The sequence below is a fragment of the Perca fluviatilis genome, chromosome 15, assembly GCF_010015445.1.
Source record: "Perca fluviatilis chromosome 15, GENO_Pfluv_1.0, whole genome shotgun sequence".
In the NCBI taxonomy this organism is placed as follows: domain Eukaryota; kingdom Metazoa; phylum Chordata; class Actinopteri; order Perciformes; family Percidae; genus Perca; species Perca fluviatilis.
The window spans coordinates 19,289,327-19,306,660 of record NC_053126.1 but is presented as its reverse complement, the minus strand read 5'-3'; the positions used below and the strand labels follow the sequence as shown (position 1 = coordinate 19,306,660).

Sequence of the window (17,334 nt, the reverse complement as noted above, 5' to 3'; positions counted from 1 at the left end):
AGGGCATACTCTATTAGTCAGAAACCAGAGCGTTTCCCTGAAGTGGGCCAAGGTCAGAGACACTCCTCCGTTTCTAGGCTAGCTGCTCATCATCCAGGCACTTCAAAACCCTGACTAAAGTCATTAACATAAACACCAACCTGGGAGAATGCTTTTAGCATACAAAAAGTGGCCATCAAGGATGTTCTGTCATTTATGTAACACCTATCTAGGCATGTAGAAAGGCAAGGGCTAGCAGGCTTCCAGGGGAGCTGAGAAGTGCCCTCAAGGCCCATTACTCATCTCTTTTGAAGATAGGCTTCCGCTCACTTCTTGCTCAATCTCTCTCTCCGATATTAAGCTCTGTAGGTCTAAGCTGTGAGGAAGACTTGGGCTCACAGGTAGATAGGAAGCTGGATCAACTTGGCTGGAGCTTTTGGGCTTGAGAGATCACAGAGCAGACAAGAACAACTGGCTAGAAAGCAGGAGGTATAGCACCCGTCAAAATCAGATGCAACTCTGGGGCTAGGTGCCTCAAAGGCATATGTGTGGAGAGGAGGGAAATGGGATGGTGTATAAAGAGGGCTGTGCCAAAGGGAGGTGGAGGAGGAAGTTGAATACAGAAATACAGAGCTCCAATGTGTGTCCTTCCCACCAATCCTTCATCCCTCTGAAGGCTCCAGTGTGCCCCTGTTTCCTGGGCCAGAGGGGGAACAGGGCTCCTCTCTGTGTTTTACCTTGCGAGGGGTCAGTCTTCCTGCTGTCAGCTTTCACTGTGTGCTTTTGGGGTTAGATTTGAGCCCAGGCCAGAGGAGGCCTGTGTGTTCATGTGCCACAGAAAAGTTTACAGTAAAGGAGGAGTACCTTGATATAGGCTGTGAAGTGGGCAGGCTAGCGAGATCCAGCAGAGGCAATGACTGAGCGCAGTGTTAAGAATTAAACAAATTCTTTGCACCCGCTTCGTTTCCATCGTGCTGTCAAGAGGATTTTAAGAAAACATATGAAATGCTGTAACAAAATAGCCTTCCTGTATGCTCAAATGGCTGTTTGCTAAAATTCAGGGAGAAGAATCAGCAAGCTGATATTGTCCTTTCGTAGTAACAAAATGTGGCAATATACTGGAATTGACAGTCAAATTATGCCACCAGTCATGGGCTTTCATCCAAATGTATTTCTAAAAATGTGGCAAAATAAAATGTGAAGCACTGTGTGTTTACATCAGCAGGAGTAATGCAAATGTACTCAAGAGGATGTAACAAGACTACATAATTAAGCGAGCACCTGTAACTCTGCAACATGGCATTTCAATCCTGCTTTCCACCTCAGATGGCATTTACTGTATTTCATTTAAATGGACGAATATCACCTCTGGCCACACACACCAATTTTTCTCTGCCCCTAACTTATTTAATTTTACTATTTTTAACCAGATAAGTCAATTGAGAACCAATTCTTATTTACAATGAGGACCTGGCCAAGAGGCAGGGACAGGAGGCATATAAAGAGGGGGAATGACATGCAACAAGGGTCTCAGCTTGATTCATGTTTATTCACATTGTTTGGTGTTACTTATGCAAATGTATATTATTAATATTGCCAAAACAAATACAAGAAAGTACACCAAAAACTACATGAACAAACAACACCAGCTTGTCAAAGCAAAAGCTTGACATTTTGGGAAATATACTTATACCCTTCCTGGCAGAGAATTAGATGAGAAGATACCGGTATAAAGCTACTTCTGGCAGCCAACACAAACACTGGAAACAAGGGAAAACAGCTAGCCTAGCTCCACACTAAGGTAAGAAAATACTCCAAATAGTAGCTCTAAAGTTCATGAATTAAGACGTTGGGTAAAACTTTACTTGAAGGTATCTACATAAGAGTGACATGACACTGTCATGAACACATGACACTGTCGTGACACAGTCATGACACATGAACCCTAACCCTAACTTGTTATGACAAAAACTGAATGACACTTACTAAAATAAGCATTATGTCATAAAATGTTATGACTTGTTTATAGTGTATATTTCACTCTTATGTAGATACCTTCAAGTAAAGTGTGACCACACGTTGTATCTTGTTTGTTTAATCTGTACAAAAAACAAAGTGTAAAAACAAAAAGTCGCCTTTTTTATGGGGTTTATGTGCCTGACTATTGCAGGAGGGAAGAGCCAGGCTAGCGGTTTTCCTTGTTCCCAGTCATATTGCAACTGGCTTCTCTAGCTCTCCACCAGAGAGCAAATAAATGTATCTCCAAAAATGTAAAACTAATCCTTGTGGAGTGTGTACTTAATGCACTTAAATGTAGGTATTGGAATATATGAATAAATAAATATGAGGTAGCATTATAATAAGTCACATTTAATACTTTTGGCATGAAACATTTTTTACATTTGTATATTTTCTTCTATCAAGCTACTTAAAATATTGAATGCACTATATTTGTGTGAGGATTTTATGGATTTGTCAAACCTGTAAGTAATCAGCCCGAATTACTTGTCAGGCCTGTGCTCACTCAAATAACCCAGAGGAGGGCTTAAATAAAACCCTGTAATTTACCAATGTCGCATAGCCAGCTATGAATAGGAGATTAACAATGACATTTTTACCACCTCAGTGAAGGTGGACAAAGATATTTCACTGGGATCTATTTTAAATAACCTATATCAATGTGTGCAATGTATGAAAACCAAGCTACATTCATGCCATATACAAGTCCATAAATCTACAAATATGTTTACTGTATATATGAGAGTAAAAGAGAAAGTAAGACCACGAGAGGTGATCAGCAGCCCTCAGGTTCTCTTGTTCAGATGTTCCCTGTCTTTTCTCTCTAAGTTTGCCATAAAAAAACATTAGCAGAGCCCAGAGCGAGGGTTTTCTATTTTGGTACAGCGATCTAGCTATTAATTTCCTACAGATTTTTGTGGTTCAATTTGGCTTTGAAGAAGACGAGTGCCTTGTTTGTTAGAACAGAGTCACTGAGGCATCACTGGGCTGAAGATCCTGTACCACCCAGTTCATGCTATTGGGAGAATTAAGACACACTAAGCTCCCCTTAGATTGTTTGGTATTCTGTATGTCCGTCCGCCAACTGTAACAACTAAAAAAGAAGAAAAAAACTTGTATATGAGTACATAAAGTCTTTCAAAATAATGTTTGTGTAAATATATTACACAAATGTTACATAAAGCATAGGGGGTGGTGATAGCGCAGTGGATATGACACATGCCTTTGGTGTGGGAGACCTGGGTTTGATACCCACTGCAAAACATCCACCAATGTGTCCCTGAGCAAGACACTTAACCCCAGTTGCTCCAGAGGCGTGCGACCTCTGACATATATAGCAATTGTAAGTCGCTTTGGATAAAAGCGTCAGCTAAATGAAATGTAATATAATACAAAACATAATTATGCAATTAACATTTGCTAAGATGGTGCATGTTAAACAGCTCCAATACACTGACAACAAAAAGGGGGGCAAAAAAAAAAAGCATTGAGTGAGACATTTCTGTTCAAAGCCAGCCTGGTTCAAGGTTTCCAAATTATGTCCATTATTGTAAAGAAACCTCTTTTTAAATAGAGTGTCCAAAGGTGCAGCAGACAGGTATTGGTGCAAAGCAGATGTGGTCTATCTGAAAGCATTTTCTAATACAATATCGTTGTTTCAGGGAGCTTTTAAAGCCAGTATCTGTAATTTACTCTCTGTCCTTTCTCTCCCCAAGCTTTGGCTGAACAAACTGTGTGTGGCTCTTCTAGAGAGCAGATATATCCATTCCTCTCCTCTTTATCTTTTGCTGTGCCCCCTCTCTGACAGCAGTGTCGTTACAATTGTTAACCCAACCCAAGCAGCCCCTGTTTGGTCAGCAAAAATGCTCCCAGGAGCAGAGCACTGAAAGATGTCCCTTCTTCTATTTACAGAGAGGAAAAAAATATATGGTTCAATTATAGGGGCTGTCAGGCCAGTATGAGTTTGTGATGGCCTGAACTGAGGGGAGATAAAGTCAACTAATGTAGTGGAGCTCTTTGTGGGTTTGGCTTTTGCTGCATCATTCACACAACACAGCTTTGTTTAAAACTCAGATTGGCAAACACAAATTTGACTGAAAAGTGTGCACTGAATCAGTGGTAGAAGCAGTCTTATTCAACTTTGCCAGTCAACTCAGGATATGCCGGATGTACTGCAGAAGCACAGGTAAGAAAATGGAGAGAGACACAGTGAATCAATGCAGTTAACAGAAGTGATTTAGTGGATCAGTGAGTCGATGTGTGAGTTAAGAGCTGATGTCTCGGCTGCTGCAGGGCTAAGAGGGACTTTAAACTGGAGGAAGTGAAGTTAATGTGGGATCTTGAGGAGTAGAGAGCTGCCCTTGCTTACTTCACCCACTCTCGGCCCACCAGTTTGACACTGATAAGAGGCACATAACCCACACACACTCATCAGCTATAAATGAGGAGGAAGATACCGCAGGAAAAAAAGCACACACATAGATGGCACTAACTGAAAGCCACGAAAAAATACTGAGACCGTGGAAAGAATAAACAAGGTCAGTTTCCTAGAGCTGCTTAACAGACATATGGTAAGAGGGTGATGATCTGACTTTTAATCAAAGGCCAGGCCACCACTGATAGGTTTGCTAAGCCCCAGTTCAGTGTGAGGAGGTGGGAGAGCTGAATGAAAGAGGGCAGCTGTGGGGCAGAATGATATCAGCAATTCTGAGTCAGCCGCTACGTCAATAGTGGCATCACATGCCTATCTTCAGCATCACCAACTCTATCAGGCTATCTGGGGTGACCTGAGCCACACCCAACTCCTCTTCTCACAGCCGGCATAGTTCAATAAGAGACACAGTGAAACAACAGTGTGTGCCTCAGATCCAGCCATCCAGACGGTGGAGGTTACTGTGATCAGCATGGATTAGATGTCTTTCCAGCCTGATCAATAAGAGATGGAGGTGGAGGGGTTGGTGGCTGGGTTTGGTGGAGGAAGCTTTGGTACCACCTCCTGCGGGCTGTAATGACACCGATTGCTGATATCTGGAGCTGCAGGAGGTAGAAGAGGAGCCATTCGCTGTGCATGAGATAAACACATAAGCACTGTCTCTCACTCACACACACACACACACACACACACACACACACACACACACACACACACACACACACACACACACACAGTGTATGGAGATGTCATGCTTGAGTTAAAAAGATTATTTTTGAATTTATTTTGCCTGGTCAAATTAATTATGTAACAGATTTGTTGAGCATTTCCCTCCTCTGACCTCACTGTGTTTTAATATGAAGACAAGGGTCAAGTGCGATACAAGTGTGAGAAAATCACACATCGGCTTTACTGACAGGTATGAAGCATTTCTGCGAAACAACGAGCTCTTCACACTTGTTAATTATGTAGTTTTAGAAGAAATACTTGAGAAAAGGAGCTGTTAATATTTTGAACTTGGAGGGGGAAAAAATGAGGGACTCTTTAACATCAACATCAATAATACACATTGGAACCACAATTGTTACGGTGATAGAAAGATGAGACTCACAGGTACAGACAGGTACAAGTTAGTAAGTGCGATAGCAGAATGTAAAATAGATGACACAGTTGATCCGAATATCTGTGGGGTGCCTGTCTTATCTGATGGCTGATTGTGTTACATATTCATCATTTGCTATTATTTTACATTTAGGCAGCAGCTGTGACAGCAAAATGTCTTCGGCCTGCAGCTGAAAAATTGTCTTTTCAGATCTTCAAAACCGTCTTCACCACTCACACATTTATGCTACAGTAGGCCACAATGTTTATTTCTATTCCAAGCTTTATCTTTGTACTTGCAGTGAGATCAAAGTCCTATTTCAGAGGGCAGAAACAGTAATACAATATAGTAGGAGTACATCTAGATTTCGACAAGAATCCTTGGAAGCAATAACCTAGATAGTTTTTAATCATAACCGACTTGTGGAGAAAATTACTAAGCTACTGTAGCACTTCACTACAGGAAAAATACCAGATGTTTAGGCCAAAGCTAAAGTAAGGACAAATTGTGCTAAAATGTACAATATCATTCAAAAGCTTTTAGAGTGCAGGGTGAGTCTTAAATTTTGCCTCAGAATAATCCCTGGCAGCTAAATATATTTTACTTAAACTAATGCATTACCTTCATTCAGATTTAGCAAACAAACAAAAAAATATAGCCTGTGATGAGTGATTATTTTTCACTGCAGCACTGCCTGGCATTTCACACTGAAGTGTCCTCAAACTTTCACTTAAAACATACCTCCTTATGAATTGCCTTCATGACTTTTGCTATCATAATCCTAGCAGTGGAAAGCCTGGAAAATTATGAGGACAAGAGATCAACACACACCGTCTAAGACTGAGAAACTAGTATTCTCAGCTATAAATAATCTTGACACAGAGAAAGCAAATGAGTAAACTCTCGCTTCTGTCAATATTGATGACTATTATGCCCTTGAGCAAGGCAATTAACTCACGACAGCTCCGACAGCAGAGCTCCACTGAAAGACTGTGGTTGTGCTGGGCAGCTACCATGTGTGGATTTGTGTTACTGAATGAATGAGTGTATGTGAAGCAGGGCGTTGTTGAAAAAAGCCATGCACAAAAAAATACCTTCATAAATAAATGTAAAAGTCGATACCAGATACCACACACAAAGTAGCCTACTGCACACAACATCTGCATATTCATGAAAGCAATCTACAACTGCATGTTCGACAACTGCATGTTTCTGATCAAATTATTTTAGCCGCCACCCTTCCTGCTGAGTGCAGTTGGACCTGAACAAGCAGTCTATTTAGCACTTGTTGTTGTTGTGCAGAGTATTTGAGGAGGCTTACCTGGCCGAACACAGTGAGCCAGTGTTTAACTCCAGAGCGCAGTCATTCACAAGCAGCATAAATGCACCACTGTGTGTGCATGTGTTTGTGTAAATGAATGTGCGGCTCCAACACTGGGGCCACTGTCAGTGTGAGTCATTACACGTGCGAGTGTGTATATCTAAGGCTCATGGCAATGAGGCAGAGCTGGTGCTCTCTGCTTATAAGGATAATGATTTCATAACAACGAATCAAAAGGAGATCAAATGAAGCTTAATACAGTATGTAAATGTGCCACTGAAGACGAGCAGCCCTCTGCTTCTACTGTAGGTGAAAAACCTAATACTCCTTTCCAACCACCAATCTTTTCTCCTCTGCTCTAACTTCTGACTGTTATATCACCTCCCGTTTGGGCACAGGGCTCAAAGGGTAGGTCAAGGTGTAAAAGGCGTCATGAGAGGACGTGTGGCTGCATCTATAATTTTTCCAACCTACTTTAAATAAAACCAAGCCCACTTCCATATGCCTGGTCTGGTGCGGTACCCGTTACAGCTACAGTGTCTTGGAAAATAGCTATAGGCCTATTGGGTGCTAGACTGGATGAATTTACTATTCATCAGACTACAAATGAGACAGGAATTAGCTAGCTAGCATGCTATTTCCTTACTGTATGTTCCTTGGGTGTCTGGTGTTGAGTAATGGGAACGTTATTTTTAGAAGAACTATGACCCTCCTACTTCATGAGTTGTAAAACTGACACTTACTAAATTACGTCCCTTCAGTTGCTGTCATGCCAGCACATTAACATTACTAAATGCCTTTGAACTGACTGCATTCTAATAAGCTAAGAAAGGAGAAAAATTCCTGTCGCTTTAGACAGCTAGCTATATAGTATGGATGCTTTAGGCGGCGGGAACTTGTTTTTGAGTGTTGTCCAAATGTTCGTCTTGAACTTTGACCCTCTCAAATGTCTTGTTAAGCGTTATGCCAACCAAACTAGCTAGCTACCACTAGAGTTAGCTGGCTACTTAAGGGAAAGTTTGCCGATTTTCTGTACTGCCGTACGCAGATGAATGGCGATAGTACCCACGCCCTTGTGTTTGCAGTGTGTCTTAGAGAAGGCTCTGCTGTTAAAAGATGTAAATAATGATAGGCTAGTATATTAATTTGTTCATTCATTAAGGCCATAAATGTCCTGGCCAATATGGAACATGCAGCACTTTCAGAGAATTTTTTTAACGCTTATGGTGCAATTGTCAAACTGCTGCCACCGGTGTTTGTCTAATGAGGATGTTCCCTGTCTGTGCAATCAATGCAATTCTTAATGTGTTTTTATTTTGCCAATATCTGTCCAACATTGAAGACGATTCTCCGCTTTCTACTCAGCAGGACACGCAAAGTTTCAGCTGAGCGTGTGCATGGGACTGATACAGACAGACAGGCTTGTTCTATCATCATGCTTGCATTGTTTTCAAGCAGACACTATAGTGGTCATAAAATATACATGCATGAATTGCAACTTGTTAATCAAAAGTATTTTGTTAGAATAAAAAATGAATAGCCTACAATAAAGTAGCGGGCTAGACTTAAATGAGTAGTCAGCGGTTTGGCCGGCAGCCGACGCTTATGGAAAGCTCTGCTCATATCAATCATGAAACCTTAATAAAAAGTGCTTATAATTTCTGAAAATCCATCACTAGGCTATGAAAGCATATATTCTTTATGTTGTAACGAAATATGACAGAAATGACAGAACAATGTCGCAAAAAACCTAGATGGCGATACCTGTAAAACTCGAGGTCTCAAAACGGCAGTCCACAAACCACTGGGTGACCTCACAGATGCTACGTCCACTATTTTTACAGTCTATGAGACAGTTATTCTCCTGAAGAAATAGCTAGGTAATTATTGGTCGTATTAACCTTGAATTCAGCAAATTCAGTGCATCATATCTCTATTTTCCAAGTTACAGCTGTCACAATATTTGGGACCCGCATGAATGAGTTTCCATGGGAATGGCTTTTGTCAGACGGAAGTTTCATCTAAAAGTAGTTTCTAAAAATGATAGACACAACCTGGCATCCCCAGCGTCAGCAGAGTCACTTCTCCAGCTCCCCACTAAGGAGCAGGCAGCCTCTGAGTCTATCCCCGGGCTGTGCACCTCCGGTCGGCCATGCCAGTCTGCCAGGCAGGGGGCTAGAGGATGTTGGGCGCTCGCATCGGGAAAAAGGGCATGCCCCGAGGCAGGCTTCATGCAGCTGTCAGAATTGGTGCACCCCACCCAGTCCAACCCCACTCTCTCTCTCTCCCACATCAAGCTTCCCAAAGGGCACCAACCCAGGCCAGCGGAGCAACTCAGGGGTTGAAGGGTACCACCGCTCGGTCGTTCCTTCAGCGATAAAGAGACAGCATGGCTAGAAGGGCCAGTGCTCTTTTATAGAGATTTTCCTTTTTCATTTTACCTGCACAGCTTGTTACTTGCCCTGTCACTCCTCACCCAACCCCTGGAGAGTGGAAAAGGAATGTATAATTTATCAAGCTTGCTTTTAAAGTAATTTGTGTTACAACATCTTAATTAATTACAAATGTGGGAATTTTTTGGCACTTCTGATTTATCCTGAGCCTCCCCCAGAGGACATGTTTAACAAAATAAAATGCTGCGTAGATAACTTAATGCTTAAGCAGTGACTTAAAAAATTAGGTGTAGCTTTCGATAAAGTACATTGCACAACATTTTAAGAAATCATTGTGAACCTGTGATTTTAGAGAGCATAACCCACATTCAAATGTTAAATGCATGAGAATCTGAATGTCTTTGTTTAATTTAAAAAAATATTTCTGGTGTACAGTGCTGCTCTGCCTGGCACTGACAGGACAGTGATGTCCTCCAGTGCCAAGCTTCCCCCAGCTAATTGGGAATTAACTGTGTTTGTATTGGCAATTGGAAATGCGACCAGCAAGTGCGTCACAGCTTTAGCACAAAACGTCCAACTGAAGGTCACTGTGCTACTCTGACCGTTTTCAGCATAGGATTGAATCACTGATGTCAGTCACACACAGAGTGAGAGAGAGAACAAGAGAGGTCAACAAACATCCAAAAAGTGTACAAATTCAGTCTTGGGCCTTGCAGGCTCCAGCTGTGTGTGTTGCACAGTGTGAGCTCGCTGGTCACCTTGGCTCAGTGGGTGATGATACCATAGAAAACAGCAGTAAGGAGGAGGATCAAAAAGAGGTCAAAGCAAAATAGCGAGAGGCCACTTGAACAGCAGACGAGCAAAATCACAGAGAAAATTATACGGTGAGCAGCAATATAAGAGCAAGCGGCTGAAAGAAAAAATTTGAAAAAAGACAAAAAGGATTCTGCAAACATATATTGTTATAGGTGTTTGCATATGATGCCTTGCACATGCATACAGTATATTTACCAATAAAGTCTTGACCAAGAGAGTCAGTAAGCACTGAAGCATGCTTAGAATACAGATACATATTAATTTATGTGTATACAAGATGTTGTGTGTGTGTGAGCCAAGGACCAGTCTGGTAGCCAAGCAACCTGACCCTGATCTGTTGGAGATGAGAAAAAGGCTGGAGGCCCTGAGATGAAGAAAAAGAGTTCTTTTGAAGACACCAAGAGGGAGATGTTCTGCTTCACCCCGCACTGTGGTCATGAGGGTGTCACTGTAACCCACTCAGCGTTACGTCTGTGAAGACTCTTACACTCCGCCTGTCAGAAACAGTTTACACTTACCTACATCAACATATGAGGATATGTGTGGATGCTTCTCTCTCTAAGTTCCCAAATTATGCCCTCTCACTCTCTCTTAGTTCTCATCTCACCTTTCTTCTCTCTTCTCTCTCAACTCTTTTCTCTTTACGCAAGGATGGGTTTAATGTTTACATTTCCCCCTTCATGTGAAATGCACCCTAACACCAGCGATTCCACAAAATAACACTAACAATCTCAGATAACCATCTAAAAAAAAAAAAAAAAGAACCAATCCTTGGATTTCCCCAAGAGAACATAACGTGGCAAGTGGCCTCAGAGTGACCCCTTTAACATCTAATATTAATGCTTTCTGTCCAATGACCCTGTGAGATGAATAAGTGTCTTTAGCATTGAGCACTACAAGGAGCATGAAGCCACTTTAACGCATTTAGCTGGGGCATGTTTCACCACCAGCTCCCTGAGGTGGAAGTAAACAAGGTATCCACCTCTAACAACACATGGTGACAGATATGCGGTTCGTCTCTTGCCAGTCGATTCAGAGCTGCCAACAACAATTAAAAACTAAACAATACTCTTAAAACAAACTTACATCCACTTACATCTCCTCAGGGTGTAAAGGCATGCAAAACTAAAAGTTCATACTGTGGTTTTTAGTTACATATTTTTTCCGTACAGTTAGTTAACTGAACGTAGTTGAATAACAACAAGGGCACTCGGTGAGCGCAGACCTCCGCCTGGGCATGCCCTATCTCCCAATGTTAATGCAATATTAACGAAAGAAAAAAATAATTTGTGTATCCGCTCCAAAATGTAATGGGTTCTTTCTTGGCCAATGTTACACCCTTCTACCAAGTTTCATGAAAATCGTGCCAGTAGTTTTTCCCTTAATCTTGCTGATGGACAAATAAACAAACAAACTGAAAACGTAACCTCCTTGGTGGAGGTAATTAGTTCAAAGTTGCTGGCTCATAAGTTATGTATATTTTCTTCAAACTACCATAAGTAATGGCGTTTTTCCATTACACAGTACCTGCTTGACTCACCTCGAATCTACTCGCTTTTTTTGGTTTTCCATTATGAAAAAAAGTCCCTGGTACTTGCCAACAGGTACTTTTTTTAGTACCACCTCCGTCAAGGATCCAAGTGAGCTGAGGCGATACCAAAAGGTGACATGAAAACCTGCAGTCTACTGATTGGTCGGAGAGAATAGTCACTAATCACTGCGTCATCACTGCTAGCTACAGACGGGGGTGTCCTGAACAAACCCGCCATTTTTAAATAGTTTAGCCAGCGGTGTTTTTTTTGCTGCCTCCAGCTTCTTTTGAAACAAAATTTGTCTTGTGGCTGTGGCAACAGCCATGCTCGCCTCAGGCACGATGCAATACTAAATCTGCAATGGAAAATGGAGGATGGGGCACCGCGGCCGAGTCGAGCCGAGTAGAGCTGGTACTAGCAGTGGGTAAGCCATAAGTTCTGTGGAGAGAACCCTCTAACTGTCAAGCAATGCATGCTGGGAAGTGTGCTAATATGCTGATCACAAATACACTTTTACCTGGACCAATTCAACTCATCAGTTTTGAAATGGGTCTGATAATGAAAACATTTTAGGTTGAATGAACTTGAAATGAATAGAACTAATCTATTTTCATTAAGTTAATGATAAAAGATTTGTTGATTCCACTACATTCTTCTATGGTGTTTTATAGTGTGTGCATGTAGTCATCTCCACAAACTACCAGGAGGATAAGGGTGTGGGTGGGATTTTGTGAAATATTGGGGTGGTTAAAATGAAGAATTGTAGCTATCCACTTGGTGGATAATTAGGGTACATATATTTGGGAAATGTTTCAGTTTACATGACAATCCCTTTAACCCACTCTCCATCAGTGCCAACACTTCATTTTCTCTCACACACAAACGGAATTCCTAAAGGAACTGAAATGGTTGCTTCAGTCAAACAGTCAACTCAAACTCATTAATATTATACATTCAATTCAATTCTATTTATAGTATCAAATCATAACAGAGTTATCTCGAGACACTTTACAGATAGAGTAGGTCTAGACCACACTCTACAAATTCCAAAACCCCAACAATTACAGTAATTCCCTCAAGAACAAGCATTAGCATGTGTCCAATATTATTGAGAAATAGCATTAAAGTGAATGGTTGTTTGCATTTTTTTAAACCAATTACAATCATCTAGGGCAGCGCTAAGCTCCGGATGCAGAGACGGTGCCTCTGCAAAATGGTCTTGAGAAGGAACTTGTTTTGGTGGAACATTTGCAACCAGCAAAAGAAAACGCCACTTAAAATGTTAAATGAAGTTAACTGTTCACACAATACAGTAGTGTGAGATATGTAAATTAGCTGGATAAATGGTTAAACGTAATTTGCTCTACCAGTGTATTGCCGTGTGTACTTTGTCCAAAGCAATCCCAACCAATCGGTCCCAAAACGTCCCAGTTACATAGTAAAAGCAAGAAGTACCAAGCAGGCCTGCCTTGTTGCTATTAGCTCGAAGTTTGTTGTTGTTTCCCGAAGCGAACAGAGTTTGAGAACACCAACACACAAAGAGCGGAAGGTAAGTGACATCTGGCGCTTAAGCCACACGTGGAATGTCAGGCAATTTTCCTGGAAATGTACTTCTGTTGATCCAGACTAGACCACATCCAATTTAAAGTCATAGTTTGAACTTAAGTTCTAGGAGGCTTTGAGGTAGTGTGAGACGGACAATTCTCCAGTCAGGAAGCAGCGAGACACTTGTACACTTGATCACTTTTGTAGTCACAAGTACTTGTTTTCCCCAGTGGTGGCACAACATGTTTGTTTACAGTACATCCAATTAGTAACTGGCAAACATTACAACTATGTGGCTGTTTTCTATTTATGTTAATGCCAATGATAAATCCAAAGAAAAAATACCTGACAGCTACACTAAGTGCTCACCGTTGTGAAGAATCTGCAGTCTGCTAAACAAACATTTTTGTGAAATGCGTTTGTGAGCTTGTTCCACCTGTTTTGCACCTAAAATAGGGTACTTCATTGGAATATGCTCAGTAACAAAAGGAAATGTATACAGTGTGTCAGTATCAGTAACTTCACGCTGTGCACATGTGAGGTAACATTAGAGGGAGACTCAAGCACTTCATGCTCTCTAGGAGAATGTCAAAATGCAGTTATCATCTGAACTACTGCACAGGGAGTGTTATGGTTTCTCAGTAACAACAGGGAATCTATATGAAAAGGGATTTTTTTTGCCTTCTCATTTGTGTTCACCATAATGATGTAGCTGGCTTAACCTAACTAGTATGGTTGTAGGTAACAGCCAACAACTGACACATTGCCAAGGTTTTATACTACGCATGTCCACTACCAAACGGCTCATGACAAATACAGTGCCATAAAACACTCTTCTTGCTCTACCTCCTTTATTCATTGTAAAAACTCTCAAATGCCAAACTCACTCTATCTAAAAGATAAAAAACACAGTAAAAAACAAAAATGACTGTGAGAAACATATTGCACACTTTATCATACCAGCGAGACAGATTGCAGCATTTATCAACTAGGGCCATTCAGCGGGAGAAGCCAGCTCTAAAAAGGTGCTGTCCATAAATAAAGTCTATACAGAGCACGACGTCAAGTTCTCTAAATCTACACGGTGATATTCCACTTGATTTATCAGACCTCTTACTTGTTACAACAACTACTGAGCACAAAGATTGCAGCAAAAGAGATGTTCAGTAGAAAATCCAATTTTAATTCAAGTGACAGTTTCACACGCAATTTTGACATGGCTCACTTTAGGATGGACTGATTCCAACATCTGTACACCAACATACCCTTCTCTCTCTCTCTCTCTACAGTGGTGATTATATAATGCACTTTTGTTATCAGAGCACTGCCAGCGCTGATGAAATAGACATGTCAAACTTCAAGAATTCCTCCAAGCAGAAAGCTGTTAAATCATGTTATTGGCCCCAGTAGACTCAGATTCAGTGTATGCGTATGTGTGTGTATAGATGTGTGTGTGTGTATATATATATATATATATGTGTGGAAGTGATGTTCAGCGTGAAAACACATTCTACGGTTTATGTCTCAGGATCTTGCATGCAGTCAAATTTTGTGCCACTTTAAAAAGGCAATGAACCCTGAATGTCCAGTGAGTTATAATATGTAGCTTTGTGTCAATAAAGCCAGACATGAAGATGCAATAGGGCAGTGTTATGTTAACATTTTACAAAAGGTTATCAATGCAAAGCTATAAACTATACCTTATGTTTCAAACACTATCAAAAGGTTATTAAAAGGTGTGGCCGGGTTGGCTCAGTGGTAGAGCAGGCGCACATATACTGAGAGGTTTATGCCTCAACGCAGAGGTCCAGGGTTTGAGTCCGACCGGTGGCAATTTCCTGCATGTCTTTCCCCTATCTCACCTAGCTGTCCTGTCAAAAATTAAAGGCGGAAAAGCCAAAAAAAAGGTTATTAAAAAGGTAACAAAAACACTACAAAGTCTGATGAAGTCACTACCATTGTATTAATACATTGAATATATTTAAGTTTGTATAAGAAAACAGTAGTCTATTACAGTGATATCCCTTTAAAAGCAAAGTGAATATTGTATTTGCTATAATTGCCCAAAATGTAACATATAGACTGCAGTACAGAGCAGAAAGTGCACGAGGAGGGGAACTCATTGACAATTTTCTGTGGAAAATACTATTAAGTAAGATCATAAATCTGGATGGGGCATAATGTTGGGTACAGAGGAGGATGGAGTACATGAGTGAAGCAAATGTTGCCAATATCGACCCACAGCCAACTATAAATACGAACAGTTGTTTTAGGATATCTACCTCATTTTTGGTTAGAAGGCTACAAACGAGGGACCAAAATAAAACCTTAAATACATGTTACACTGACATAGCATCCACACTTAAAGGCATAATGGTGATCTTTGTATTTTCTCCCACTGTCGCATATTTATTGGTTTGATTTTAATTGATTTATTTATGAGTTATATTAGTTGAGTAGGCTAACATCTTACTTTATCACTCACAAAAAAGTGTGGAGAAAGGCGATTAGACGTCTGGTGCTGCTGATGCGCAATTACGCATAACGTCTAAAATCCATGGTCTTTATCCAGAACATACACGCAGTTATTCCAGGAAAAGCGATGAGCGAAATACAACTTTGCCACACCACATGCTCAATTTACTCCTCTCTTTCAAAACTGTGCACCTGAAACTATCGCATCGAGATCCATTTCAGCCAAATTAAAACTTTTGCAGAGACAGCACTCTTCCTCACGTGTGACAATACAAGAAGACAGGAGAGCGCATTGTCTTACCGGTTCCGTTCCGTTTCCGACTTTCCCGGTGCTCGTCCGTGCCCAGCAACTGTGGAAACAGATTGGTACAGACTGGCTGCCAACGCAAAAAATCCCAGAGCTGTCCAGGGCAGCGGTTTTGTCAAGTCAGACACCGTTGTGCAGACTGAGGCAGGATGTGCCTTTAACAACAAAAGGCATACATGTGTTTGCACCATCAGAGAAGCAGCTGCATGCCATACTAATTTGAATGGACTTTCTGAGATGAAAAAATGCCTTGAAACGGTTCGAGTTTCTCTTCATGTTTCAGTCGAGGTTAAGCTTATAATAGGCCTATTATATATTTAGCATTGGGCAACAAACCCTCTTTAATTGGCTTAAAGAAGAAAATGTTAAAAGAAAAATGTAGGCTACAAAATAGCTCAATACTTAAGTGATGTATAGGCCTATTTCATTTTTATTGTCGAGTTTACTTTATAACACAAGAGCCATAAATCTAAATTAGTTTTATTTTGAAATACATGACCGGATGTCTTTGATCTTTTTATGAGTGTTCACACTGACCCGCTGGTGCGACTCCAGTCATCAACTATAAATTGTTCTTTACACTTTACTGACTGTAGGTATGCTGATCGCCAATATTTATATATATATATATATATATATATATATATATATATATATATATATATATATATATATATATATATATATATATATATATAGTAAAATGTGGCAAAACGTGGCAAAACTGGTTCATTTTATTTCACAAGCCCCCCCCCCATCCCCTCTTCTCTACCCAAACATGTTTTATGTGGATTTATTGTTTTTTGTGTGTTATACCACTCACTTTAATGTAATATGACTTCACTAATATTTTCCATCAAAAATAAGAGACTGAACAAACGGTGCCATGGGCATTTAATGAGTGTTAATTCATTTTATTATATAAGAATACAAAATCAATCCACTAATTAAATGTGTTTTATAGTGGACATTCATGTGACAGCACCTCACAGTTAATAATTATTAGCAGCACAACAGCTGACCCCGTACTGTAGTGGTATGTCGATGTGCCTTGTAAGTGAATACTATTGGTAAAATCTAATGTGACAGTGTGTAAGTGATGGGGTTGTGCTGGCAGATTTGAACAGTCAAAAATAGTTACAGCAGGAACAATAAACATCCCACAGTGCCAGCCTTGTTCTCGTCATCCAAGAAAAACATTGTTTAGTATGCAGAGTTTGCTGATGATGTAAATACTTGCCAGTTTTAGGGCCTTTTTATACTTAATTTGTTCCATTAAATTCTATTTAATCTATATACATGATTAACAGAAAGGCCAATTGCCCTGATAATGTGCTGTGGGCCTTTACAGTGGCGTGTCAAAGAACAGGTTGTCACCAGTGAGGTGATGTATACTCTTGGCTCTCCTCTTTAT

General features: G+C 40.6%; 1 protein-coding gene across 4 annotated transcripts in view; it reads right to left on the bottom strand.

Annotated features, from left to right (window-relative positions):
• The window catches only part of znf385c (zinc finger protein 385C), a 137,862-nt gene extending 121,872 nt beyond the window's left edge, over positions 1-15,990 (bottom strand). For 2 of the 4 annotated variants that reach the window (XM_039825106.1, XM_039825109.1), the window contains exon 1: positions 15,806-15,836. In XM_039825106.1, coding sequence (XP_039681040.1) covers positions 15,806-15,830 — 25 coding nt within the window. In that variant the 5' untranslated portion in view covers positions 15,831-15,836. Of the gene's footprint in view, positions 1-15,805; positions 15,837-15,914 lie in introns of those variants that run through there. The other 2 variants (XM_039825107.1, XM_039825108.1) reach the window with 2 other exon arrangements.
• Positions 15,991-17,334: the final 1,344 nt, after the last annotated feature.